The sequence below is a fragment of the Anguilla rostrata genome, chromosome 8 (genome assembly GCF_018555375.3).
Source record: "Anguilla rostrata isolate EN2019 chromosome 8, ASM1855537v3, whole genome shotgun sequence".
Lineage (NCBI taxonomy): Eukaryota > Metazoa > Chordata > Actinopteri > Anguilliformes > Anguillidae > Anguilla > Anguilla rostrata.
Genome location: NC_057940.1, coordinates 15,881,434 through 15,908,455, shown reverse-complemented (window position 1 = coordinate 15,908,455; position 27,022 = coordinate 15,881,434). Strand labels below are relative to the sequence as shown.

Genomic DNA, 27,022 nt, shown 5'->3' with positions numbered 1-27,022 from the left:
TCACACCTACTTCCCCCAAATTAACAACTTCAAAGAAAGCTGGCTGCGAAGGATAGCACCCTTAATTACAACAATAAAAGGCGCTCTGCGGAAACCTTTCCCAAAACAGACAACTGCGCATCCCGTGCAACAGTTTAGCACAACACGTGCGTCGCCACGTTACGCTAACACAGAAAATTGGGCACAAATTAATTTTGTGAATGGGGATTTTCACAGAGCTAAAATAAAGGCATTGGGGGGGTAACAGATCCTGCAAGAATCTAAACAAGTGGATCCGGTTTCAAAGCAACGGAATAAAGACTAAATCTTTCTTCTAGGCCTGATCAGACAGAAAGGCTATCTATGATCTGTGCGTACCGGAAGCACATCACAACATTTAAGACGCCATTTTAAGATTCACTTCAGAGGAAAATGTTAACGTGCATCAAAATCTGGCAAGAAAACTGCCCACATCTCACCATTAGCAGCTCCGTTTCAGATGGATAACGATAGGCCTACTCAGTAACCAGATTTAAGTTTCACTTCCCCCGCAGAAGGTTATGGATTTACACTGTGCTGAATGTAAATGTCACCAGGGCTGGTTTTGTTTGGCTGCTTCTCTCAGGGGGACCAGGTGAGGCTTGAACCGGGGAAGGGCAAGGCGCTCACCTCCACACGCACCCAAAACTACCAGGTCCAGTGAGCCGCGCCCCAGGGTACAGCCTTTGGTGCTAACCGCCGGTGCTGCTATCAGCGCGGAAAACCTGGGGCGTCTAATGGCTCCACAGTGAGGGGCATTCTTCACAGCTTCATTTCTTTACCCCCAACGGGACCAGCATAAAATGGCATAGGAGAGATCAACTCATTGTGTGTAGCAGTACTCCTGTTGCCCATTACCATGTGTTAACAGCTAATCGATTAACTGTTAATCATTCATAAGACTGCACACCAGAATTATCCCAGAGCACACAGACATCTTGATATTCCTTAACATAATGCTTAGCTATTAAGGTAGGTAATGGCATAGGCATATAGGCTATGTTGCGTATGTTATGGCTAGGCTATATGTTACAGCCTTCAGGAATATTGCTTATTAGCAGTCTTTTTGGGTTTGGGTCTCCGGGCACTTCATTCTATTTTAGGCCTTACCTTTTTTTGTTACTGCACTTCAGGAGGTCTACTTTACAAAGTTGTGAACTTGCCACTATTTTGCTTAATGAACAGCCACTTACATTATAGAATACGAATTGGCCTATTGAAGAGATCGATGTGTTCTTTTTATTGTAAGACCAAGTTAGTGGTTACAAAGTGTTAGAAAGACAAAAAAAGAACTACTAAAGCAGTTCACTTGTTTATTACAAAGTCAAGCATTAATAAGTAATACCTTTTGTCTCCATCCTGGTGGCAGTTCAGCCAGCCTGTAATAAACAAGTCGGCTCAGTCTGTGAATCAGTGTTTGTTTTTTTGCCGTTATGGCTTTGATACACAATACAAAATACTGTTCTAATGATTGTTGAGTCTTAAATCTCTTTAATATGTACAACAATTTCATTGGTAGGCCTATTTTCAGGCATTTTCATAGGCCATATAGGCCTAGTAGATTTTAAGCTCATCAGTTAATCATTAATCGATTAATGGGTGCCAACGATCGATTAAAAGAACTGCATGGAATTTGCATCCCTACGCGTAATGCAGTGTTTTAGATTCATTCATAAGTGTGGCCGTCCCGGTCACTCCTGCAGCAGAGACCTAGGGGCGGGAGCGAAGCTCCCTCAGCTGTGCTTCACTGCCCGGAGTCACCCTGCTGGACTCTGCCCCCCGGGCCACCCCAGCCCCTTCCTCTGAGCGCGAGTAATGAGCACCCAGACCGAGCGCAGATCAGCGCTAACGAGCGCTCGCACAGCCGACTGGAGCTGCAGGGCGGCGGGGGCCGGCGCTTCGGGGGCGGGGCTCTGCTGGCCTGAGGGTCGTGGGTTCGCGGCCCAGGTTAGCCGCTGCAGCTGTGACTGCTGGGAGAGGCTGTGCAATTCCAAATTTGGGCGCCTTCCAGAGGGGCCCCTGACCCAGGGGGCAGCGACCCGTTGGCCCGGCCCTGACCCTCCCATCCTTTAAACGAGTCCCCGCCCCCTGCTCCCCAGGACCCGCCCAGGCTAGGGCGATTGGTTGCCTCCACCCCAGTGCATGCTGGGAGACCCAGATCAAGCAGGGGATTTCTGTAATGACCGTTTCCCCCTGACAGACTTCAGAAAGCCTCCGAATTAATCATATTTACCAGGGCCAGCGTGAAGGATTTACATCTTACATCACGCAAACACAAAGACGGACCAGCAGACAGAAAAGGGTTTCCACGCCATGCACGGCAGGCAAACACACACGAACATACACACACGCACGCACGCACGCACACACACACACACAGGCGCACACACACACACAGGCGCACACACACACACACACACACACGCAGGGCCCCATCAAATCTCAGCCTGCCCGGGACTCTGCCAGATCCGTGTAAGCTGACACTGCCGAGGCTGGCACACAGAACGCGATCCTGGTACAAAAACGCTGCTGTTCGGAGGTATTCGCTGCCGTGTGCTTTGTAGTGGGAGGCTGACACTCCTCATGCATTAGCCTACGTCTCAAAATAAGATGACAGGGATATGCCTGCTTTAAAGCTCAACACTGTGCTACACGGAGAGAAGAAAGCCTTTATTCTGATGCCATTTTTCCATTACACGAGCCACTGCATTCACACTGTAGCCCATTGTTACCAGTCAAAGGCGAAACAAGATGGTTACTCGCACGAACCAGGACTCTCTTCCCTGAGTTTTTCTGAGGTTCACCCATTTCCTGCCATCTGTGCATTTCAAAGCCACCTCTCAGTGCATATTTAAGCATTTCAACACTCCCAAATCCACACAATCTGCATGGGCGTTCCATCAAATCCCCACACACAATCTGCCCGGATTTGACTTAATCTGAAAGCAAAAGATTTCAGCTTTGAGAATGGTGTGTGTAGCTTGCAACAGGGGGTCTAACAGTTCTACTGTTATCTGTCTGCTTGCCTTTAATTGGCTTGGCTCGGTGTTACTGGAGAACCTGAGGTTAACCCCTAAGTTTGCATAACAGATCTTCATCCTGACGCCTCCTGTTCTTCTCCTGCCCACCTCCCTGCACGGCTCCGCCTCCTATGACAGTAATCCAGGTGAATGACAGGTAATGTCCACAATTCAGCTTCACTGTCCACTCACTCACTCGGTCTCTACTCCTGGCAGAAAGACTTGCGCTGACCAATCAGCGAGGAGGAAAAGCTCACGCTGCAGAGACCAATAATGAGGCCATCGCTACGCTTCATAATGAAAATGAATTAAGCGGTGAAGGGACAAATAAACAGGGAGCCATCCTGGGAATAACTGGGACACGCTGTTGAGGATGCTCAAGTACTCGAGGATGTCAACATCCTAAGAGCCTTTGTTAAGACAGAAGGAGAGTGTCTCAAAGCAGTGTGAACTTTAAAAGGCTGTATTTTTATCGCCGTACGGAGGGAAATAGAACAGTTCCCAGACGAGCGGCCACTTGCCCGGTAAATAATCGTTTTGCTGAATGGCTGCCGCAGGTCGCAGATAAGGTGCTTCTGCGCATAAACTGTACTGATCCCTGCAGGTTTAAGTACAGGCTCAGACTGTGTGTTTTGAGCCTGGGGGAGCAAGTGGTGAATTAGATACCATTCTAGTGTACACGCATACATACACACACACACACACACACACACACACACACACACACACACGCATACACATACACCCACACATATACACACACACACACACACACACACACACACCTCACTCTCTGTAGATGACCAGCTGCAGACACAAGACGTTCACTGTAGTATCTTTTTACAGCCACTTGCACTCAGTTCATAAGTGCACCGCGCTATACATAAATTATGCAGCTTAATCAGGGCTAATTTTAAGCACACCATAAATTTAATAAAGACAGACACCGACTACTTCCAACAGAATATGCCATTTTTTCCCTACCCTGCAAAATAGTGAATTCTCACTGTCTGGAGCGCATTTCAGACGATGCTGATGCTGGGCAACGCTGAAGCTGATCCCTTCCCTGTGACAGATGAAGCAGGTTAACCAAACTCCCAGGCCGACTCGGCTGTTCCACACCTAGGCTATATGACAAGCCATATAATACCCTTTTCTAACGAGACGGCTTGTCAGCTTCAGAACTTTCCCTTTGGACCGCTGATATGCCATCGGTTTCCCTCGCCGCTCCCGTCGCACTAACAGGCTCGTCCATCACCGTGGAAACGCGCTCGGTGCAGCCGTGTGCCTCGAGGGTGTATCGGCGGCGCGCCGCGCGCTTCCCCTGCTCTGGAGCGCGGCTAGCGCTCCGCCAACGCCGCCGCAGTCACGCCGCGCTCCGAGCGAGCGGGGCGGGGGAAACGGGTGAAGGGAAGCGCGGCCCCATGGGCGGAGCCGGGAGTCCTAAACACGGACCGGTGGAGACACGCCTCGGTGAGGCGGACATTATGACACGGCTGGGGCTGCTAGGCCAGACGGCTTGTTCGCAACGAGCTAATAAGGCTGCATTTCCCACCATCTTAACTGGCCCAAAGACACGTGCGGCAAGAGTGTTTCTCAGTTATGACTAAGCCTCAACTATCCCCAAAGAGCAGAACAAAGCACAAAGCAACAGCTAATCTTCAAACCCCTGCTTTTAAATAATTCAGCATGTTGCTCTTCATATTTCTCAAGGCCAAACTCAGCAAATCCTCAAACTAATTAATTTCCACAAGTTTGCCTTCACAGAAGCAAAGTCCTGTGAGGTTTGCAGTATCATCAAGCACACAGCACCTTGCAGTAAGCAAACATCTGTCAGCCAGTAAGACTGAGTGTGTAAGAGTGTGACTACGCTCACGTCTCAGGCATGGAAGTCTTTATTTACACGTCTATTATTTAACCAGGAAGTCCAACACAGATTGACTGACCTGGAAATGCAAAGTATGCCATTCTTTCTCCTTAAGGAGAGACACAGATCTCAACACACAAACCCACGTTAATCCAGCAGCTTCTCCAATAATACCACTAACAGTGGCAGAAACATACAGATTTATAACTTTATGGGTTCCGTCAACCCAGACTTACCTCTCAGTGAATTTACAAAAATGTCAATTAGCAACTTAAATAATCTGAACCAACCGTTGAAATACAGAAAGCTAGACTATAATGTTACATATGTCTGACTGTGTAGGCCTTTTTTATTTTTTATTTTTATACATGTGCAACACCTAACCTGTCAGTGACAGGATGCCTGCAGACCGGTTTACACCGGAACTCACAGTACTGCTGAGTCTACTGTAGCCGCAGAAACTCCCTTAATACGAACTACAGGTTATGAATATTTCAGGGTGTCTGCAGTCCGACCTGCAGTGAGCACTAGCACCTGTAGAGAGAGGGATTACTGTCACACAAGAGCAGCGTCCAGGACGCGGGCCTCTGGGTCTCAGGCGCACCTGCAGATAAGGCACCGCCTCGCATGCGTCCTGGCCTGCAGTGCACACAGGTGAGCTGCACCTGTGTGGGTCCCAGGTTAAGAGCGCGTGGGATTCGGAGGGAGGGCCTTGTTGCCGTGGTTTCCACACAGACAGAGCAGGATTGCCGCTCCGGCACGCTGTCCCTGTTAGGCCGCCTGCTTGGGCCCGGGGGACCGAGCGAGTCATTGGTCAGGAATGCGAAAGCGCGTCGGGGCGGGGGGGTCCGCCCCCGCCCTCGCTGAGCCACGCTTCGGTTCGCCTGCTGTGGGGAGCGTGCCCAGAAACACCCAATCCACGCGGCGCAGCGTCTCAGTCACATGTTCCTGTGCCGTGACACGACCCTCAGAGAGTGAGACAGCGTCTGCAGGCCTATTCAGCCAATGAGGACAAGCCAAACGGTAACGATCCTTCTGTTTCACATTTAAACAGACAACCAGACACACATTCAAAACTTCAAAATGGGGGTAAAGTACAAAAACATTATAAAGAAAACTAGCAACAGTAACTCAGCAACCTCCTCCTTAATAGTAAAACCCACTCAGGCTCACATCTACACCTTGTTGGATGCAATGAATATTATTTTATTAGCTACAACAAGGAACAATTTTGGCAAATAAAAAAATAACAATAATCTTTTCCCCTGCAATACAGTCCACAGGCACAATTCTCACATCAACCAATTAGTATCTGTCATCGTTTTATCCGTGAAGTCAGGGTGGAAAAGTAATCGCAAAGCAATTAGCGCCGCTGAAGTGAAGCGATTTATCACAACGGCGAGTTGGAAGGGGAGAGGCCGTCGCCCGCGTGTCCCAGCAGCGCCGTCCGGCTCCGTCTCTGGCGCGCGGCCGGGTGGAAGGCCAAAGGGACTGTGGGATTGTGTAAACACGTCTCTGGCGAGCGGCTCCGGGGGCCGGCCGCGGCTGTCCGCGAGGTCAGCAGGCCCGCCGCGCCCAGCGCGGAAAGCGGGCGCGGGCGCGGTGCTTCTCCCCCGCCGTCCCCCCAGCAGAGATCCCCTTCAGGGGGAAAAACCCAAAAAACACCGGCCCGCGCCGGAATGCACCGTGGAAAACACAGCGCCCTCCCACAGCCGCCGCCTCAGAGGGCTCCATTCCACATTTCACTGTGGTTTCCTCTTTTCTCTACAGAAGGTAACCTAAGCGCAAAGGCTAATGCTCTACGACATGAGTCATATCTAAAAACAAAACCAATGTCCCATTCCCCTTATCTCTGCGGATATAGCCTAGCTCGTGCTGTGATTTAGGCTACGCTTATCTTCTGTTCTCTTTGCTTTCTCTTCGCTACTTGAATCAACCTACTGAACCAAACTTTCCCCAACGCCTGGTGGTGGAGACCATGCTTTCTCCAGCGGAAAATCATTTCACTGACATTCGGGATAATTACATAAAATTCCGCATGCACTCGTCAGTTTACTTCAAACAGGAAATCCTTCTTGAGCTCAATAAGCTAAAATGTTTTCACCGTCCCCTAAAACACAACAGGATTATCCCTGTGGTAAATAACATTTCACAGGTGGACTGGCCACCCCCTCCCCCAAGGACAGCTTTCTGTGCACTAAAGAGCAATTGATTTTTTAGAGGACTCCCTTCTCCCTCAGTGCTGCAGCCGAGAGCTCCAGCAGCAGGGCTGTGGAGGTGTAATTATGTTCTCCATCGCGTGGCTTTGAGGCGGGCCTTCTGCTGACCGGGACGCAGTGGGGCACCAGGCCGTTCCCTGAGGAAGCGGCTGCAGCGTTAATAAGAAGCACGCTGTTAAGCTGTCCGGTTAGCCCCCTTCATTTGCGTCTGGGGATGATTACCATCGTAAATGAAGCCAGAATTCTGACTGCTGAGTTTCAGAGCGCGGGGTCACAGAGAAATAACAGGGTAGCAGACTGAGTGGGCCTGCTGATGAAAGGACCCGGCTCTGCACGTGGTGACGGGCGTGGTGATGGGCGTGTCGCTGCCGTGGCTCTGCGCGTGATGATGGGCGCGTCGCTGCTGTGTCCACGTTACGTTCCATCAGTGCGCCAAAGCTGATGACTGGCATTTACGAGGCGATCGGCGTTCGTTCCGCAGCGTGTTTCGAGGTCCCGCGGCCGGCGCGGACGAGCGGCGGGCCGGCGCAGGCGACGACCGAACCCCACGGCTCTGCGTGTCGATCCCAGCCCATCGCCCCGAGTCGCGTCTGCTCCAGCGAGAGCGCCGTGATCCCCCGCGGGAGCTCTGTCTAAAACCGCAGGCCTCCTAAAACTCCACCATCCCGGCCGTCTGAAAGCAGAACCGGAGCCGGAGCTCACCGCGGCGAGCGCTGCCAGCGGGGGCCGGGCCTCCAGGTGACGAGCAGGGCAGAGCAGCAGCACACAGGAGGAGCCCGCTGCTCCGGCCCCGGCACCACGCTGACACGTGTAAGAGCCGCCCGATGGCTCCTTCACTCTCTGAAGCCGAACCACAAAGACCACACGCTCTCGCTCTCTGTACCTGCTCAGCCAATGAAATGACCTGTACCTGGTACCTGTGGGGGGCCTGTTCATCTCTTCATCGTTTTTGTGGTAAAGATTTTCTATTGGGACACACATTAAAGAACACACACACACACATTTCAATTCTTTGGTACAACACAGCTAAGGCTACTGTACAGCATTCATCGCATCTTCCAGATATCTTCAAAATAACTGGCCAACTGTGGGACAAGAAAATATCCATACATTTGCAACTAGAAATATACACATTTCCAACTAGAAAGAATGCACTCATTAGACTACAGACCTCCACCAAAGCACAGAAATCTCTCCACGCATGAACATCCACAGCAAATTTCTTGCCAATCCAGTCATTGCTTTTTGAGACGTTTGGCCTGATGGCGGGGCCAGAAGTCAGGTCATGGGGTCACCAAAATAAATAGGTTTTTTCATCTTTGGAACTTGACCGTGCACAGGAAATTTCAAGTCAATATGGCAATTACTTTTCCAGATATGTCTGTCATGAACAGACGGACAAATGGAGGAATGGACAGCCGGATGGACATCACTGCATTACCTCCTTGGTGTATGAAAAAAGGGTACTCTGGTCAGGATTCATCCCTACACCGTCAGTATTGTTTAAAAGCAGGGATTATAAATCAAAGAATCTGCAAAGAATATAGCCTACCTGCTGGTTAGGAAACATGAGCAGTGTGTTGCACAACAAATAGCCTGTACAATTCATTATGGCAGCCCAAATGTTTTTACATTATGTGTGTGCATTTTTGCATTACAGCTGCAAAGAACTGTCAGAATGATTCATTTAATTATGGTATTATCTGGCTGTATAGTAGCTGTATATAGCAATATTATGCATGGCACCAGCCGTATGAGTGGCATAAAATAATCTGGCAGCAACCAGATTGATGTTATCAAACTTTTGACCAATATGCTTGAAAGCAGTTCTCACAAAACCACAGACAAACTTTCACCTTCATGTATTGCGTTAAAACAAGATTGTTCTTTTTTTTTTTTTTTTTACACAATATTTGCTGTGAATTCCAATAAATACCAAATGCCAAAAAAGGGTTTTGGCACGGAGTACTACCCAACAGCTGCTTAAATTTGATACTCAAATCAAGAGGCAATATTACATCAGCGCACAAATACAACTAACTTCCTTCCTTAATGCTTCCCACAGACTGTTATTGTTCAGGCACTGTGTGGTCCTGCATGTCCGCAGCTCTCTGACGCGTGAATGGTTTTAACTTGACGCACAGCTCAGCACAGCACACAAGCACCCTTTCACAGAGCAAGCGCTCAACGGGGCAGAACCACTACAGAAAGTGCAATGACTCAACTGTCACTTCCGCCAGCACAAGAATTACAGCTTTTGACACTCAGTGCTGAACAATAAAGGAACTTTTCTAAGACAAAGTTTACGCCCTTGACATTCGCATGAACATCTGGTCCCACCATAAAACAGGACAGTGCTACATAGCTCAACAATAATAATAATAATAATATTATTATTATCTAGGCTATATTATTGTGTACATGCAGAAAATAGAAGTAACCTGTTGTTCTCTCTCTCTCTGACTGTTTTCACTGAGAGCACCACTTATGAGTCAGGGAGCTTGTGACAGATGAGGACAGCTTCAGGGACACAATCTCACAGAGTCAACACGCTGTCCCTGCTTATGTCAACACACCTGCTGGGGGTGTAACGCCTCTCTTACGGGACTGACTGAGGGCGCTGGATGAAACAGCGTTTCTACAGCGAGAGCTCGACGCGCCAGAAATGCCTTGAATGCGCATTCCACCGCAGCGCCCTCATCTCAAGAGAACAGCCTCTTCCTCCTCAAAGAGCGACCTGGCGTTCCTTCAGAGATGCCTGAAGGTCGTCACATACCTGATCGTTCATTTAACACTAGCTGGCAAGCAAGGAGCGACATTCCTGTGTGTGAAAGTTCACTTCTGTGAGGAAGGCTGACCCTGGCGCATGCACGCACCCAGGGAACATCAGACCGCGTAAAACACTGGTGAAGAGAAATGAAAACCTGCCGATCAGTGACAGCATGGGAGCAAAGATTTATTACTGTAACATTTCGGGTGAAGTAGATACCGCTCTGTGCCACGCCTGACTGTCAAACCTGTGAAAGCCCAAAGCCCTACTGTGAAAGCCCAAAGCCCCACTTGTATCTCCACCCATGGGCTCGCCATAAAGCGTACAGCTGGACAGCGGTTTGAATTAAAAAAATTATATCTTCTGCTGCCCCCATTGCGTGCATAATGCGAAGGATTTAACAGGCAAAATAAATAAAATACACTCACTTTCCTGCTTTGCTGTACGGGGGAGTAAGCTACACGATTCAAAATTTGCGTTATTCTGTCGGAAGTGGATGAAAAATTGAAATACAGTTGAAAAAAATAATCTTATAAAAAAGCCTACCTATAAACATAGCACATTCAACTGTTCTCAAGTAGCCTACTGAAAACAAAGGAAAATGTTGCAATTTTAATTAAGTGATGCATTTTATGCCCTATTTGGAAAACACGCATCTGTACCTCGAGAGCTGGCCGGCACACCCATAGACATGAGCATACGATATGAGCTACTCTGTGTACCTGCCACAGGTGACAAGATGCACTACACACCTTCAGTCAAAGCCACACGGCACCAGAGGAGACAGCCCCGCGTGGGAGAGGAGTCAGTTCAGCAGTAACCTGAAGAACCTGGTCCACTTCAACACACCCCACGCCCGGAGGCACAAACCAACACCGTGCCACTGCCACAATCATATTCAGGTAAGGACACAGCCCTGGATTCAACCTGCTCGTGCTAAACTACAGGTCCCAGGGTGCATCAGCGGTGAATGTCTTTACCGGCGGGCGGCGACTCACTCAGGAGATGGACTTGCCTTCTTGTTGTACAAGCCAAACCTCATTTGCATGTGTTGGACGGGACATGTTCATTGTCCTTTCTCTAGTGTTTACCTGAGCACACCTGTGAGAGCTCAGGCCAGCTGCTTCCAGTGAAAGTCATCTGTTAACACAGGACTGTTGCTTTTATTTGCATTTTGAATTTGACATGCCCCGCTGTCTCTGGCCATGATGAAGATTAATGTTACAGTCACAGTACAAATAAGCACTGCAGCAATGAAAAGAATTAAAGGAGCCATTCTCTCATCCCGACAACACAGTTTTAGCGTTAGGGTCAGAGTGTGACCACTAACGACTAGACGAGAAGCGGGTGGGGTTTTCGCCATGATGATGGCAGACTTGTCACATGACAACTAAAATGTGTTGTTTGGTGTTGAACTGACAACATTAAATGACATGCCAGTATCAGGCCAAATGACCTACATGGTACGCTGTAGAAGTAAACGATTGCCCACCAATCGCCCCATCCCAGTACCGTAACTCTACTCGCTAGTGTGAAGAACAACATAAAATAATATCACAACGCAGACAGACGGCACGCCGTGACGATCGGTCGCATCGTCTACATTTTGCTCTTCTTCCCCGCAGCACAGACAGAGCCGGCCGGCCGTGCTGAGCGAATACTTCCACGACGAGCGCGCGGCGGCGGCGTACAAACAGGAAGGAGCCGGCGGGCGGCCGCGCGGACGTCTCCCGGCACGTCAGGGGGTCTGTACCCGGAGAGACCCCTCCCGGGGAGGGCCAGCTATGCGCGGAATGTGTAGGAGCGCGCCCAAAATAGCCTGCGCCCAAGCCAGAGAGCGCTCCGATTACCCAAGCGACAGAGGGGCCGGCCTGACCCACACCGCCGCTCTGCGTGAACCGCACAACCATGTGCCTCTCAAGCTGTTTGAAGAGAGAAATAAAAAATATTTATTTTCTTGTTCAGGTTATTCATTCCACGCTGTCCTTCAGGTTATCAGTGGTATTGAAGGTCAAGGCCAGCTGTCAATATTGGTCCTAATACTTGTGCTGACTTGAAATAGGGGGACTTGACTCATCGGGCACTGTTAAACAAAAGTCTTGAAATAAAAGCAGACCTTCTGAATCTTGCCTAATACTCAGTTTTTAAAAAAAAATACATATAGCCTATTATTAGTACAAACAACCAAATTTGCCACACCAGTCTCAATACATCTGCATTTAACGGTACCTTAAGAGCTTGGGAACTTGAAAATCCCAGCGCCACAATTCAACCTGTTAACAGTGCTATTCAGCCGAGGTGAGGGCTCTATATGAACTGATTTGGATGAAGCCAAGCAGCTGCTAACCTGAAGGGCTAGCACATGCTAAAACCTGGGCTAATCTGATTAAGGTAAACCCAAGCTCATCCAACGAAGCCTGGGTGACTTTGAGTTAATAAAGCAAAGCCATCCGGTTGTTCCTTATTTACTGCAATAGGCAGTTTACATGGAATGAAGCAACCATGAACAATTAAAAACAACCATGCCACCATCTCCAATGCAATCCTCACTGTTAATTTCATCTTATAATGCATCTTGTATGCATTCATCAAAATCTTACAAACCCAAGGGTAACTCAAGGGCAATACAGAATTCTTCTCTGAAATCACTGCACGCATGATACTTCCACGACACAATTTCCATGGTCTTCATTTCATAACATTTAAATTGCTCCTAAGGATACAGAAAAATAAAATACAGGTGAAATACGTGATACGGATGCAGGTGAAATCGTGCACTGCAGGAGCATTGTAGCCAAGCTGCCTTATCTGCAGACAGGAAACATTTGAGTCCCTGAAAAAAAAAAATTATCTGTCAAAAACCAGCAAAAACGCAAGGCTCTTATAATAACAGTAAGTCACTAAAAAAATCACACTTAAAAAGTGGCTTCCCAGTCCAGGAGGCCTCTTGACATTAGTGAGAAAGTGTTGGCTTAAATGGGGAAGTGCCGCATAAGGTTATTGGATTTCCCCACCTCATCCAGCCAGGCCCACGCTCACAACATTACTCCATACGGTTCTCAAAATAGCCGCGCTGCACTTTTAAATATTCCAGCCTGAATCCAAAGGCCACTGGGGTGAGAAGCTGCCCGTCTCTGATATGAGCTCTCTCTGGAGGGTGATGATACCAGGAACTCCCCACTCCGAAATAGTTTCGGTTTCAGCTCCAGAAATCAAAATCATGCTAAGTTTCAATTCAAAGAATCTACACCATGCTTTAACTCTACACCATCCATAACGTCAAACAACTCATTCAAGCAACTTTATTTTCCATTTTATCACAGCCTTCACTTCGGCAAACTGATAAATCTGGCTTTGAAAGAAAGCTGAGCATTTGCTTATGTACAGTTGAGGACAAGGTAGATATTAGTTTGATTTGGCTGAGCCCTAAAGCTATACAGTCACCAATCAGGAGCCACTAAGGAAAGTTAATGAGACGAAATGGGGTCTCTGAGGTGGTTAAATTTAGTGGTTTTAATTTTTTGTCTTCCCCAGCCCTCATCCTGACGGCCGAGCAGAAGGCCTCTCCTCCCAGAGCTCGTTTAATAATCGCTCCCTCGCTCTCTCGCTCTCTCTGTGAGCACAAGGTCAGGGAGTCACACGTTCTCCGGGACCCAAGTGTCCCGCTCTTAATTAGCGAAGCCGCGGGGGGTTGCCGGGGCCAGCGGTGCGGGGGTAAGAGTGCGGGGGGGGGTTGCCGGGGCCAGCGGTGCGGGCGTAAGAGTGCGGGGGGGGTTGCGGGGCCAGCGGTGCGGGCGTAAGAGTGCGGGGGGGGGGTTGCGGGGTCAGCGGTGCGGGGTAAGAGTGCGGGGGGGTTGCGGGCCAGCGGTGCGGGCGTAAGAGTGCGGGCGGGTTGCCGGGCCAGCGGTGCGGGGTAAGAGTGCGGGGGGGGGGTTGCCGGGGCCAGCGGTGCGGGCGTAAGAGTGCGGCGGGGGTTGCCGGGGCCAGCGGTGTGGGCGTAAGAGTGCGGGGGGGTTGCGGGGCCAGCGGTGCGGGCGTAAGAGGCGGGGGGGGGGGGCGGGGTTGCCGGGGCCAGCGGTGCGGGGTAAGAGTGCGGGGGGGGGGTTGCCGGGGCCAGCGGTGCGGGCGTAAGAGTGCGGGGGGGTTGCCGGGGCCAGCGGTGCGGGGTAAGAGTGCGGGGGGGGGGTTGCCGGGGCCAGCGGTGCGGGCGTAAGAGTGCGGGGGGGTTGCCGGGGCCAGCGGTGCGGGCGTAAGAGTGCGGGGGGGGTTGCGGGGTCAGCGGTGCGGGCGTAAGAGTGCGGGGGGGGTTGCGGGGCCAGCGGTGCGGGGTAAGAGTGCGGGGGGGGGGTTGCCGGGGCCAGCGGTGCGGGCGTAAGAGTGCGGGGGGGGTTGCCGGGGCCAGCGGTGCGGGCGTAAGAGTGCGGGGGGGGGGTTGCCGGGGCCAGCGGTGCGGGCGTAAGAGTGTGGGGGGGTTGCCGGGGCCAGCGGTGCGGGCGTAAGAGTGCGGGGGGGGTTGCCGGGGCCAGCGGTGCGGGCGTAAGAGTGTGGGGGGGTTGCCGGGGCCAGCGGTGCGGGCGTAAGAGTGCGGGGGGGTTGCCGGGGCCAGCGGTGCGGGCGTAAGAGTGCGGGGGGGGGGGCGGACGTGAGGCCGCATAAACAGACCGACTCCGGCAGGGCCCGCGATTCGCCGCACCCTCCCACGAAACTCGTCCCGACCGCCAAGCGCACATAAATCCCGCTCTTTCTCAATAAAGCGGAGAGCACGGAGGAGGTGGAAGTCTGCCGCAGGTGTGGGGGCGGAGCCTTGGATACCGGCAAACGACGCAACCCGCGGGGGACCTGCGTCCGTGACGAGATGAAGGACTCCATCAGAACGGGAGCAGCGTGGGCTGCTGAGACTCACTCTGAGGCCAGGCGCTAACGTGTGCCCACCCACTTTACTCAAACTAGGCCAGAGCCATACGCAGCCCGTCCAGGGACTCCCCGTTTCCAGTGTCCATGTCCTCAGCGTTAGATCAGACTCTCCAAGCGCAGGTCAGCTGCGCACTCAACTCGGAAGCAGATGTCACGAGTCTCCATGCGTTCATTCGCTGTGCAGTCTGCCAGCCTGCCCTGGCTCCAGCTGTCACAATCATTACAGCCCCGATGGAGGGCAAGAGCTCGTTAAACTCACCTGCGTGACCGTGAGCAGGGTTTTCACCCTACCGAGATGCACTGTGTGCGGATAACCTACATAATGCCAACTCAAATTCACAACAGTGCACAGAGAAACCTGTTGGCACTGCATAACCATGGTAAAATCACCTTTCAAATGTTACATTTATGATCCATTAAGAGAGGTATAGGGCTGTCCCATGTACAAATATGAACATAGCCTAACACCATTTAACGGCACCTACCTAATGAAAATTATGAATAAAATTTGAGTTGTCATGGGAAAAGATGGCAGGCTAGCCCTTTGGATGTGGTGGGGTCGCTGGTAGAGACGGGAAGTGGCAGGGACGTGCCGATAGGATGTTATCACGATGCTTGTGTCACTACGATACGCACTGTGATTAGGTGCCCCTTAAACCCAGCTCACATATTTTTCACCATTTCTTTTCCTCAATTCTTTTTTCCCCCTAGAACGTCAGTGAGCGTGTGCAGACGGCGGTCATATTGCACTGGCAGATGGTCAGGCTTGCAGCGCTGACTGAAGGCTGGGCTCCAGCATGGAAAGGGAGTCCAGGCCAATGCCAGTGACACTGACTCACTCACATTTGACAGGAGACTCGGTCCTGTTCTAAAGTCAAACTTAAAGACGGCTCATTCCGCCCTATGCAGTGGGTCTCGCCTTTCTTTAGCCGAGTCCTCTCTAACATGGGAACTGAAGCACAGCAGAATGAAGGCGCACACTGATCACATGACCACTGATTTTGTTTCTGAGACACACAAAACCTGAGGAAAGGCTTGCCTGGTTAGCCGAGCCCCACCATTATCCTCACTGGGGTCCTCTGGACCTTTATTTGCAGTTTTGGAGCTACATAGTTTGTGTGTGTGTGTGTGGGGGGAGGTTATGTATATTAATGCATTATATGAAAATTCTAATGTACACAAATATATCAAAGGGCAAATACTTCTCATTTTTGAGAGAAGATCCCCTAGCGCCCTTCGGTCACTTCAAACTGTCAGTCACACAGGCCAGAGGTAGTAGCGGGAGAGGAAGAAGAGCGTGACCTTGTTAAGTGCTGTGATTTAAAGCCCAGGCACGGCTGCCATGGCGACGGCCATACCGCCGCTGTCACGGAGGCTCTCTAATATTACCCACTGTACCCGGCGGCATGGGTGGGGGTGGGGGGTCGGGGCGCCCACCTGCCATCTGGCTTCACCCAGGGAGGCGGGTGACCTTTCCCAGAATGCCCCGGTGTCGCGACCTCAGCTGGCTCCACCCCTGGTTCCCGCCGGTGTCCGAGGGAAAGGTCGGCGCCTGAGGCGCGGGAACGCCTGCCGCATTCCTCCGCCGACCTCTCGGCCGGGTCGCGACCCTTCTGGAGCCTCTGCGGCCGGGCGCAGCGGCGGGAACCGCACCGGCGCGTCACCGATGCCCGTCTCCACGCCGCCGCGTGATTCCGGCTTCGGTGCTGCCGCGTCGCGGGACTCGTCCTTCAGCCGCACGGGCGTGGCCGAGATATCCTTGGGGGAACCCTTTTGTCTTGTGTTGTTGGCAGAAAGGGGACGGTGCGGGGAACGCGTTTGAGGGAAGGGGCTGAGAACGGGGGGCAGCCCCGCGGATCCCGCCGCGTCCGTCAGCTGAATCCACGGGCCGCCTCCCACCAATCGATCCAGATTAGTGTCGACACGCGCCAACACCGCCGCTAATTCTGAGAGCAGCAAATATTTACTCCTTGTAATGGCTGAAAGGAGCACTGCGTGAGCCGGGCTTTAATGAAGCAAATCCGGCCCCATCCTTTCCGGAACTCCCCCCGCAGACCTGCCCCCACACAGGGAAACAACACTGAGGGGCGGGGGCGGGCTCTCCTGAGCCACAGAAAGCAGCAGCTCACCACAGACCTGGCTGTCAGGCAGGCCTGCTCTCCTGCACACAGCAGCTGTCAGGGCTCCTCAGCCCTCTGTTAAAGGGCAGGCTGGAGGCTCCTGTCCTAACGGGCGTGTCAGCGACCGGGACATCCGCTGGCCGGACGCCCCGAGGCACGCGTCTCAGATTCGCTCGCTCCCTGCCCTCCTCTCGCCTAATCTGTCCTCTCGGGGCCCAGGGGCGCTCTCTCCTCACCCCCCCCCCCCCCCGCGCCTCATTTTAAGAGCCCCCCTCCCCCAACAGAGCCCAGCCCTCTTTAGCTCTGCACGCAAGGCTCATGTAATCCTCTCTCTGAGTTACGGGGACATCCCCTCAAAATCTATTATTGGAGGGGTTGCTGCCTGGTGTCAGCATCGGCGGGACGGAGCCAGCGCCGGCACTTTGGAAAAGCGTCGCTCAGCGGATGAAAAGGGCTTCACAATTACGCAAGAGCTCAAATTATAGCTCTGGACCGGGCTCCGCTTTAATAGCTCGTCTATGGAGTCGAGGCTCGTCAATCGATTCCCATTGTGACACGGTAAAGAGGGCCTCCCACGCATCAGCTCCGCTGCGTCACACAGAGCCAATCGCGGCCGGCGTCTCTCCCGGCCCGGGGACAGAAACGACAGCGCTTCCACCGGCTTTCTGGCTAAGCGTTATAATTAGGCTCACTGGAAAGACCCAGTGTTAGACATCTGTAAGGGAAACTGCCTGTGGCGCAGCAGCGTAATGTTATTCCCGAGGAAGAGCGCAGTAGGGCATCATTTTTCTATCTTACAAGGTGGCTATGGGATCATTTAGGAATTTCTGCATCTATCTTCGTACGGGCGTCCTGTTACTGAGAGATAATGTTGTCAACGAGCGCCCAGAGCCATCTGCAGCAGTAAAACGCAAGGATAGGGAGTGGAGGGACACAGGGGTGGGGGGTGGGGACCTCCTGCTTTTCATACATCACAAGGGCCACTATGTATGCACATGCACACGCACACGCACACGCACACGCAGACACACATGCATGCACTCACACGTAAGCACAGACGCACAGAGACACAGAGACACAGAGACAGACACAGACACACACACACACACACACACACACACAAACAGGAAGGGAAGCACCAGAGGCCAGTTCCACTCCATGTCCCTCACGCTGAGGCCCTTGATCTGGGACCGGCTCAGGCACAGAGCTCCCCTGGAGCCTGCAGGGATCACAGCTTCCTCTTCAAAGCCCTCTTTATTCAGGCCTGGGGAAGCGGCCCCTGGGACAGTCACACAGTGCTCAGTTACTCTGATCCCACACCCCTCCCCAAAGCCAGATCTCTGCTGATCCACCGGAGCCACGCGCGAGCTGTTAGCAACACGCCAGGTCAGCTTCCAGCCAACCTTCAATCCAGGCTGGCTATACGTGAGGTGGACTAGAGGAGATTTCACAGCAAACTGGCCCAAGTCAACAGTATCGCAACCAACCCCGGATATGAGGACAGGTTCACCTTGAACCAAGGTAAGTCAAGCAGCAGCAGGTGTGTTCGTCATGGGAAAATAGCCAGCCCTGAAAGTGCCTGAGTGCTACAGCCAGCCACACTGGGTCTCAGCATCAATATTTCTCACCGTAAAAAAATGCTGATATGCCATCCGATTGGAAAACCATTCTTTACAGCAAAGCAGCACTTTGGCCAGTGGTCTTACTCATTTGTTATCAAAGGCGTGGGCAGCACAGGGAGTGAGCTGCACTGGAGCACAAGGGAAAGCCATTGGATGAAATTTAAACTGCCACATTTAGGCCTAGTTGCATAACGATCAGATAGTGGCGCGTAGGCCTATATGTCAGGTTAAACCCGGCTGACACAATGGGCTTAACGGAACAGCGTCAGTGCTGCTCAAACCATGTCTTTCCCTCCGCACGCAATGTAAAACTGTGTGCGTAGCAGTGACAGTAAATAAAGCCCAACTGGAGATATGAGCAGCTGAAAACCCCACCCCCACAACCCCCCTCCCACCCTCTTCCTCCAAAAAAAACCTGGAAAAGCACTTACACAACTGACAAATACTGAGGCCAATTTTATTTGATGCAAAGTACCACAAATCTTGGAATCCTACACACCCGTATGTAATTCATAATCATAAGTTATGTTACTGCATCCGAGGTCAAGGGTCAGGGCCCATGGAGAAGGCCATCCCTAGAGGAGCCATCGCCACAGATGGATAAAAAGTAAAAAATAAAATTTTTTACTGCTGCAGCTAGATGAAAATGAGCGTGTGAGGGAGTACTGCAGACCCAGACATGACAAACTGGTGCCCAAATGGTAAAAATGAGCAAACGGCTCACGCCAAGTTTAAGGGACTGCTGTGGTGAAAGAAATGCTCAGAGACGTGCAGTAAAAACAGAACTCTGCAATACAGACATGGGTAAACACTTGGGGCGTGACACCCTTGATGCGTTCTTCTGCCAAGAGCACAGAGCGCTCTTTGTTGGCAGTTCCCTGGCTGGATTAATTCAGCTCTGTGTACCGGCTGTTTACACCGTTTTAAGGAAGCTCTTTAAGTCAGAGGCCCGAACACAGTCCTGCTACACCTCCCTCATTCCACAGCCATGAGATCACCTGTGTGCCAGAGAAACATCAACATCTAGCATAGCCCTGCACCTTAAGCCTTAAGGTACACCAAGAAATGCTGAAATGAAGAGAGCCAGTCACATCACAAAAGAAATGATGATCCCATTTCAAGAAAGTAGCAACAATATTGTGAACAATATATACCATTAATGAAAAACTATGTTTTTTTGAAGAGGTTATGAGAAGAACTAGCCTATATGATAGGTCATTAAGATCAGTGATGCCGCCATAGATCACAGTTCTGCTTCTCAGTGTACCCGCTAAAGACAACCTGCTTGTCAATTTGCTAGATGAACGGAGGGTGGCACGCGGATTTCAGAGGTGCGATGGCGCACACGTCCCTCGCCCCGATGACACTGACCCTGCGGGGCCCACAGGGGCACAGAGGGGTAGGTGAGGGTGCACGGTGCCAGCCGGCGGTTTCCTACCGCACACAGCTCCTCCCTGAAGAGCACGCAGCCCGTAAGGCCTCACACACTCAATCCTCACCAAGCTTGCGTCCTTGCCCGCGAGGTGCGGCGCGGGCCACGGCCGAGCTGGACGAGCCAGGTCTTCGGCTCGACTCCAGTCACGCGTCCCATAACCAAACACCGCAGGTACGGCCTTCCACGCGACAACGTCCTCCGCACAGGGCAACGTGCTTGGCCCGCCGACGATGATGGCACACCCTTTTCTCAGAGTTCCCATTTCTGCTTTTCACCAGACAATCAATCATCTCCTTCCCATCATCGCTGGTCTGCCTGTTAAAAGCATCCTGCTCTGAAAAGGAATAAGTGCATTTTCCCACTTTTAACTTGCAAAGTGTGGGCGTTGTTTTCTCCTCTATCAACAAGGGTCCACAAAGCCAATGTCAGCCAAGACCAAAATAGACATAACAGGAAACCGCAAATGCATTGGTAAGACCAGGCAAAACGAAAGCAAAAAAAAACAATGACGTCAGCACTGACGTCCATGCGCATTCCAGCGAAATGGTAGAGCAGTCGCCCAAACAGGCTTAAAAATGTGTTCTCATTCTGTCCTGTTGTGAAGTGGAATGCAGGAATAGAAATCACTGTTACGCTCACACAACACGTCATTGAGTATATGCACTTATCTCCTGGCAGTTAAACTGACAATGAACACCAACAGTATTGCTTTTGCAAAACAATTTGACAGTCTCTAATTCTAGAACACAGGTTCCAAAACACCGGTTTTCCTAGCAGGAAAGCAGAGACGGAGTCACAGCAGGGGAAACAGTCGCCAATGAAACCAGGAAAGGTTGGCTAATCACCTTCCACTGATTAGCCAACACCTTCGCTTCACATTTCAGACAACAATCAGGCAATGTGGTGAATGGACCGTTATCACCGATCCTAATGTGTGTGCCTAACCTAAGCCTCCAAGGCGTTAAAGGAAGTGAAACCAACAACAATGCAAAGAGCACATAGACACACCAAAAGAGTAAGAATGAAAGCACCCTGCAGAAATACCAAATCACAGAGTGCCACACCAAATTAAACACCGGAGATTAGATAGCATCCACTAAGTAAGGTATCCACCAGACTGCACTAGATAGCTATAGCCTAATGACACCAAAGTTTTGGGGCAATTTGAACAGCATGGCCAGGCCACAAAGCAGACTGTGACATTGGGACCTACCCCATCGTAATAAAAACAAAACGGTTGGCGTCATTAAATTTATCTACAACTCGCGCAAAACAATGGGCAACGTTTTCAGGGGCCCTGGAGTGACAGGGCAGCTGTGGAACAGGCATTCCGGCCAACATCCAGAGCTACATCCAGAGCTACTTTTTCTGTAATGGAAACAGGACACTTTGCCAAGGTCTGAAATATCATGCCACAGAACGCTGCCCACGTACGGTGTAAGCACATAGTAGCAAGGCATTGCAGCTGAATGAGGAGTGAGTGAGAGAGAAAGAGAAATGCAGGCAGAGAGAGCACCACTGCGGGAGAAATCTATTGCCTCTCCTCCTTTTAAGCTGTATGACCTATAAATGCAGTCCATTTACCTCAGAAAAGCAAGATAGATAACATAAACTTATAGGCTAACCTCTTGTTTTTTTAAAAAGAGAGCATCTTCTTTTGTGTGCCCTTCCATTACCCTATGTTTGAGAGTTTTGCACACAAACACCCAAGTATTGTTCTTAATCAAAGTTTCTCAAAGTACACAGATGTAAAAACTATTCACTAGAATGCTTGAAAAAACACTCTAAGAGGGGGCAGAACTGCTATTGCAAATTGTATCCCAATCTTTTTAAATCCCAGTCACATTGGAACCTTGGTCAAACTGGTTAGCCTAAGTTTTGTGCAACAAGTCCAAGTACAGAAAATTTAGAGACCATGCATTTAAAAAAAATATGCAAAACATAGCCTACAATATTTCGTCAGGAAATACAGTGTAGACTTGCAGATACATTTCAATTGAAACACTAAAAAATAATTTTGACTAAAGGTTTGTGATCATAGTTAAGCCTGACAAATTTTCTAAATGAAGGAACTGAACAGCCTGAAGGAAAACAGTATTCTTTAGATTAAATGCCCTTTAAGTCATGCTTCTTTACCATGAACGCAGAATAACTTGCGTTCAAATCCTTTATGTTATGTTGTCACACAGCTATGGAGTGAAAGCAGTACTTTTGCCTCAGACCAACATGTTGCATCACATAGGCTAAGACGGCTCAAATGAACAAATCCAGTGTGTTTCTCCAAATGAGTCACAAAACTTCATAAAAAGGTTACTCAGCAAAACTGAGGACTGTTCAGTCAGCAATGATTTGGAGGCACAAATAGCCTACATGCTACAGTTTCTCAAGGTTTCTCAGTCTATAGTTCTGCGCTACTGTAAAGCAAATGTTGCCTAGTACAACTAACAAATAGGCCCATTTCCTCAAAGCAAATATTTGTTAGCTAGCAATAGCCCAGTAACCTAAAATCTACATGCAACTGAACAGAAAAAAATCCAATGTTTCTTTATGGGCTCCTGCATAATCCATATTCATACTGGCACAGTTTGGAGCAGTGTATGTGATTAGGGTAAACATACCCTTGTACACGCACACATGCATGAAAACATTTGTAGCCAGCATCCTGTGTAATGTTTCAATCAAAAGCATCTCAAATTTCAAGTGAGCTATTCTGTCACATTTTCTCATATGGGTCATTATAATGAGTCCCAGGCCACAGCTTCTGACTAATAACAACATGCACCTAGGCAGTGAAACACACCTAAGTAACACAAGCTAGCCTATACCTTCCAAAATAACAGCACAACAGATATAATATAAACAGGCAAGGGCAAAGTATAGGCTACCTATTAAATACCAACTCAATAAGAAATCAGAAATAAAACATTGCTCAATGTATAAAATGATTTTGGAATGGAATGGATCACTTGCCAATTGGATATGTGATTTATGTGCACAGTCTCTTAATCAAACAAACAAACAAACAAACAAATAAATAAATCGTTGCAAAAGTCTTCAAAATGTCTGGAGTCAGAATTATTTTAAAGTAGCAGCCTAGGCAAGAGTGTCAGACTACAGTCAACCCGGAATCAAAGGAATTAAGAGCTATCAAGAGATTAATCTGGTAGATTTGACCAGAAATGCATCATGCAGTTCAACATCTTAAAAATGGGATTCCCTTACTGTAACAATCACTGTGCTATTACTACAGCAGGGGTAAGGAATATTTGACTTTCAATCCACAGGATGAGAACAAGTGAGTGAGTCAGGACTGGACAGAGAGAAAGTATAGGCTACTTCCCATTGGACAGTAAAGCTGTGCATAGCATAGTCAGGATCCCTGAATTATATTTAGGTGCTGATAATTTAATTTCTCTCTACAGGAATACAGACACACCAGGCTCTGCAAACCCAGTTTGAAATGCACTTGGAAACCCCTATACCAAACACAAAATGAATTTCTTTTAAGTCACCTAAGACCAATTTGCGTTCAGCAATATGGAAGACAAGGCACAAATAACCACTCCGCATTAGGAAACTGTATCCAGCCTGGATAGATGAAATATCACAGCTCGCTTTTTAAATCGCCCAGACGTAATTTTGCAGTAGTTCTCTGGGTTGTCTCTTCTTTGCAAACCAAACATTTAAAAAACGTGAATGAATTTAGACTACGTTAATTATGAGCAGACAGCGTTAATGTTACCTCGATTCACTTAGCTATCAAATTAAATAAATGTATTAGCTGTGTCAAATTAGGCTATCTGTATAAAATCTGAGTATCTTATAAAACCATCGTTAAGTTGCTAGTTAGTGAACAGCTATGCAAACAGAAATTAAAAGGCAACGTGTGGACATGCCACATTCCTGTCAATTCTCCGTTGCTAATTTAGCCAACGCTAATCAGCTAGCAAGCAAGTTACGACAGCTAGCATTAAGCAGCCACACACCGACTGAGAAACAAACATTATCTCTTCAATCGCTCGATGCAGGTTGCTAGCTAGCTGCAGTATGCCATACATTACCACAACTGTAAAGTGTAAAACGGATAGAATGAGGAAGACAACCAAGTTAGCCCACCAGCTAGAACTAAAAGTAACACAGTCCCTGTTACGTTAAATCACAATATGAGGTAACTTTAGTGAGCATTAATTATGGATGTAGCTGGACAGCAACTACACTACGGCTGGTTTAAACACCGCCTGGCTAGACGGATAAATAGCCAGTGCTGTTTCTCAAACTTTATCCTGAAAAAAGCTATCCAAATGTGTAAGAAGTCCAGCCGGCTTGTAAGCTAGCAACATGTGATGCAAAACATGTGGTTCAATGCTTGTAAATCTGCGTGCTATGTTACATCGATCTCATTTGCATGCAGTTAAACTAACTCAAAATAGCTAGCCGATTGCTAACTGCTGTTGGGCGTCGTACAACTGCCACACAACCTGGATAATGTTAGCTAACTTAATTTCTCATACAAAACTCTAAATATGAAGTTACACCAGCTCTATAAAATGAATTCTACACGTAGTCTAGCAAAAAATAACCACAAACGGACCAAATTAACTACATCATCCTCGGCTCTGGAGGCTAATTCTACACCTCACTCGCAGGTTTATTTACAAACCAAAAAACCCACCTCTGACATTTCTTACAGTCGCACAAGTTGGCCAGCTAAGTATTACATACTGGCCCTGAAAATAGCACTGTTAGCTTGCTCGGTAACTTAGCGTTCTCCTTACTAAATCCAACTGTTTGGCTAGATAACTTTAACCACCAGAACCCATACATTCATATTTTTCAACCTACGCTAGTATTTAAGCCATTAGCGAGCTATAAACTTAGAGTGGAGCAAGCGTCCTATGTTCGGACTTTTTGAAGTTCTCCAATAACGTGACAATAAAAATAACATAACACACAACTGCTATTTGGGTACTGGTGTTTAATACAAAGAAGTAGCTCAATGGCACTAAGAATTGTAGCCACATATTCACCAGGACCACCACAGCAAGCCCGGTACAAACTAGCTGAGTGCAAGAAGTGACTGGGGTCCATAGGAAGCTATTTACTGGACAGTATGTGTTAGCCGGCTAGCGAACACAAAAAGACAGTTAAACGCTCTTACCTTTTTCTTGACTGGAAGAAATGATCTCCTCCTCCTTTGGGTTAGAAACCTGGGTTATTATGGACGTGTGGTCCATGGAAACGGATGTTATTCCTTTTTAATTCACTTGTTTTTATTATCAATAGCTAGCTAACTAGCTAGCTAGCTATTTCTACAAGTCCAGCTAGCTTGCTAGTAGTGGTCGAAAACCAAACACCACCTCAGCGCAAGCACCCCCTTTTGTTCAGCATGAAGAATGCATAAACGCACACAAACGACAAAAAAAATAAAATAAATAAAGAAAAATAAAATAAACCCTTTGCCTACGGAGAGCCAAAGACTCGCTGCTGCATCGGCACACGGAGGATTGTTTTGACCAGGAGTTTTAAAAAAAAAGAAGCAGTCCTCGCCTCTGTTATCCACAGACTCTCAATTATTATTTTGCTAATGGTGTAGGACAGTTTAATGCTGCTTTTTTGGTGTATCTAATATGAAAAAATAATAATTGTTTCTATGTGCTCTTTCCAACATGGAGGCGGTGAGTGTTTGAAATTCACAAACAGATCCAGCAGCGGTAGAGCTGAAGGAGGCGGTTTCTAGGAACCCCCCCTCCCCTTATATTAAAAATAAAAGCTTGGTATGCGCGGTACAGCAGAGGATCAAGATATTTGCTTTTTGTGGCCACCTTCGGGTTAATATGGTAATTCCCCCCACGAAAGAACGGAAGAACAAATTTGCCGAAGTGATTGTTGCTGGGAAGCAGTTTTGCTATTTGAGAAACGCAAGAATGTTACAAGATTACCCAGTGACATCGTTTAACAATTGTTTACCAATGTCAAATACTGGATACAATTTGTTTTCGCGGTACAGTAGGCTACAGCGCCATTGTAGCCTATAATTTATTCGAGCAATATAGACGCCAGAGCATCCTATTTACCTGTCATGACTATTGCGATATAATACGTGTAGGCTACTAAGTTGTTTTCCTTATTTTATATCTAATTATATATTAAGTGTATTTAATGGTCACGTTATGCTAGCGTATGCCCCAAGACGAGAAGCTGAACTAGGTAGCCCAATTGGCTGCCAATCAGTAGCCTACGTCTATATGCGTGAGAATATGCTTACATGTAAGAATTATTTATTCTTTATTTCAGACATGTGATTTACAGCGAAGGGGGTAGGCTACGCAATACCACATTCGATATTTCCACAGTAGTCAAGTAACTGCAATTGACTGCTGACTAATAAGTCATTCAGTAGCCTACAACTGGTAGTCATGCTGAATTTAAAGCCAAAATCAATGAATAAATAGCCCAAGTAAATAAGTCACTGTCTACATTGCTTTTTCTCGGATCCTTCATTCTTCTGACAGGTCCCGCCTGAGTGCGCACAGTGGAACCAGCAGGCATTGTCGCACGTTGCAGTCAAAATACACGTAAGCTACATTACTAAATAAACAGGACAACTATAAAAGTTATAGTCTGGCTGTCAACTATTTGATTGTCTCGAATTTCTCTTGGGTCACATACGGCTATAGTTTTGGCCCAAAAAGCCATATTGAAATACAAAATAAAATGACACTAGAATTAAACCTCATGGATCTCGAGTTCAGCTTAAATGTTGTTTAATCGCTTTCAAAGAAAACATTTTTTTTGCCTTTATATTGCCCTTTTCTAAGGAACATCATTTCATGTTCAGTCCCAAAAATGTGTCAGTCGGTGGATTTAAGAAATTAATGAATGCAGTGAACTGTAGAATCGGCTGCTCCGCAGTCATTTCTTCTTATCCTGCCATGAGACATGATCGTGAGACATGAGGTTCAGGGCGCATTAACAGTGCCTAATGACTTCGTATCTTTTGATATCATAATCTGTCATATGTTAGATTTCAAGATTAC

At 48.7% G+C, this 27,022-nt stretch overlaps 1 protein-coding gene across 2 annotated transcripts in view; it reads right to left on the bottom strand.

Annotated features, from left to right (window-relative positions):
• Positions 1-25,724, bottom strand: part of LOC135260944 (CTD small phosphatase-like protein) — a 50,974-nt gene extending 25,250 nt beyond the window's left edge. Inside the window, exon 1 of one of the 2 annotated variants that reach the window (XM_064346697.1) lies at positions 25,144-25,724. In XM_064346697.1, coding sequence (XP_064202767.1) covers positions 25,144-25,219 — 76 coding nt within the window. In that variant the 5' untranslated portion in view covers positions 25,220-25,724. The remainder of the gene's footprint in view (positions 1-25,143) is intronic. The other variant, XM_064346698.1, reaches the window with a different exon arrangement.
• Positions 25,725-27,022: the final 1,298 nt, after the last annotated feature.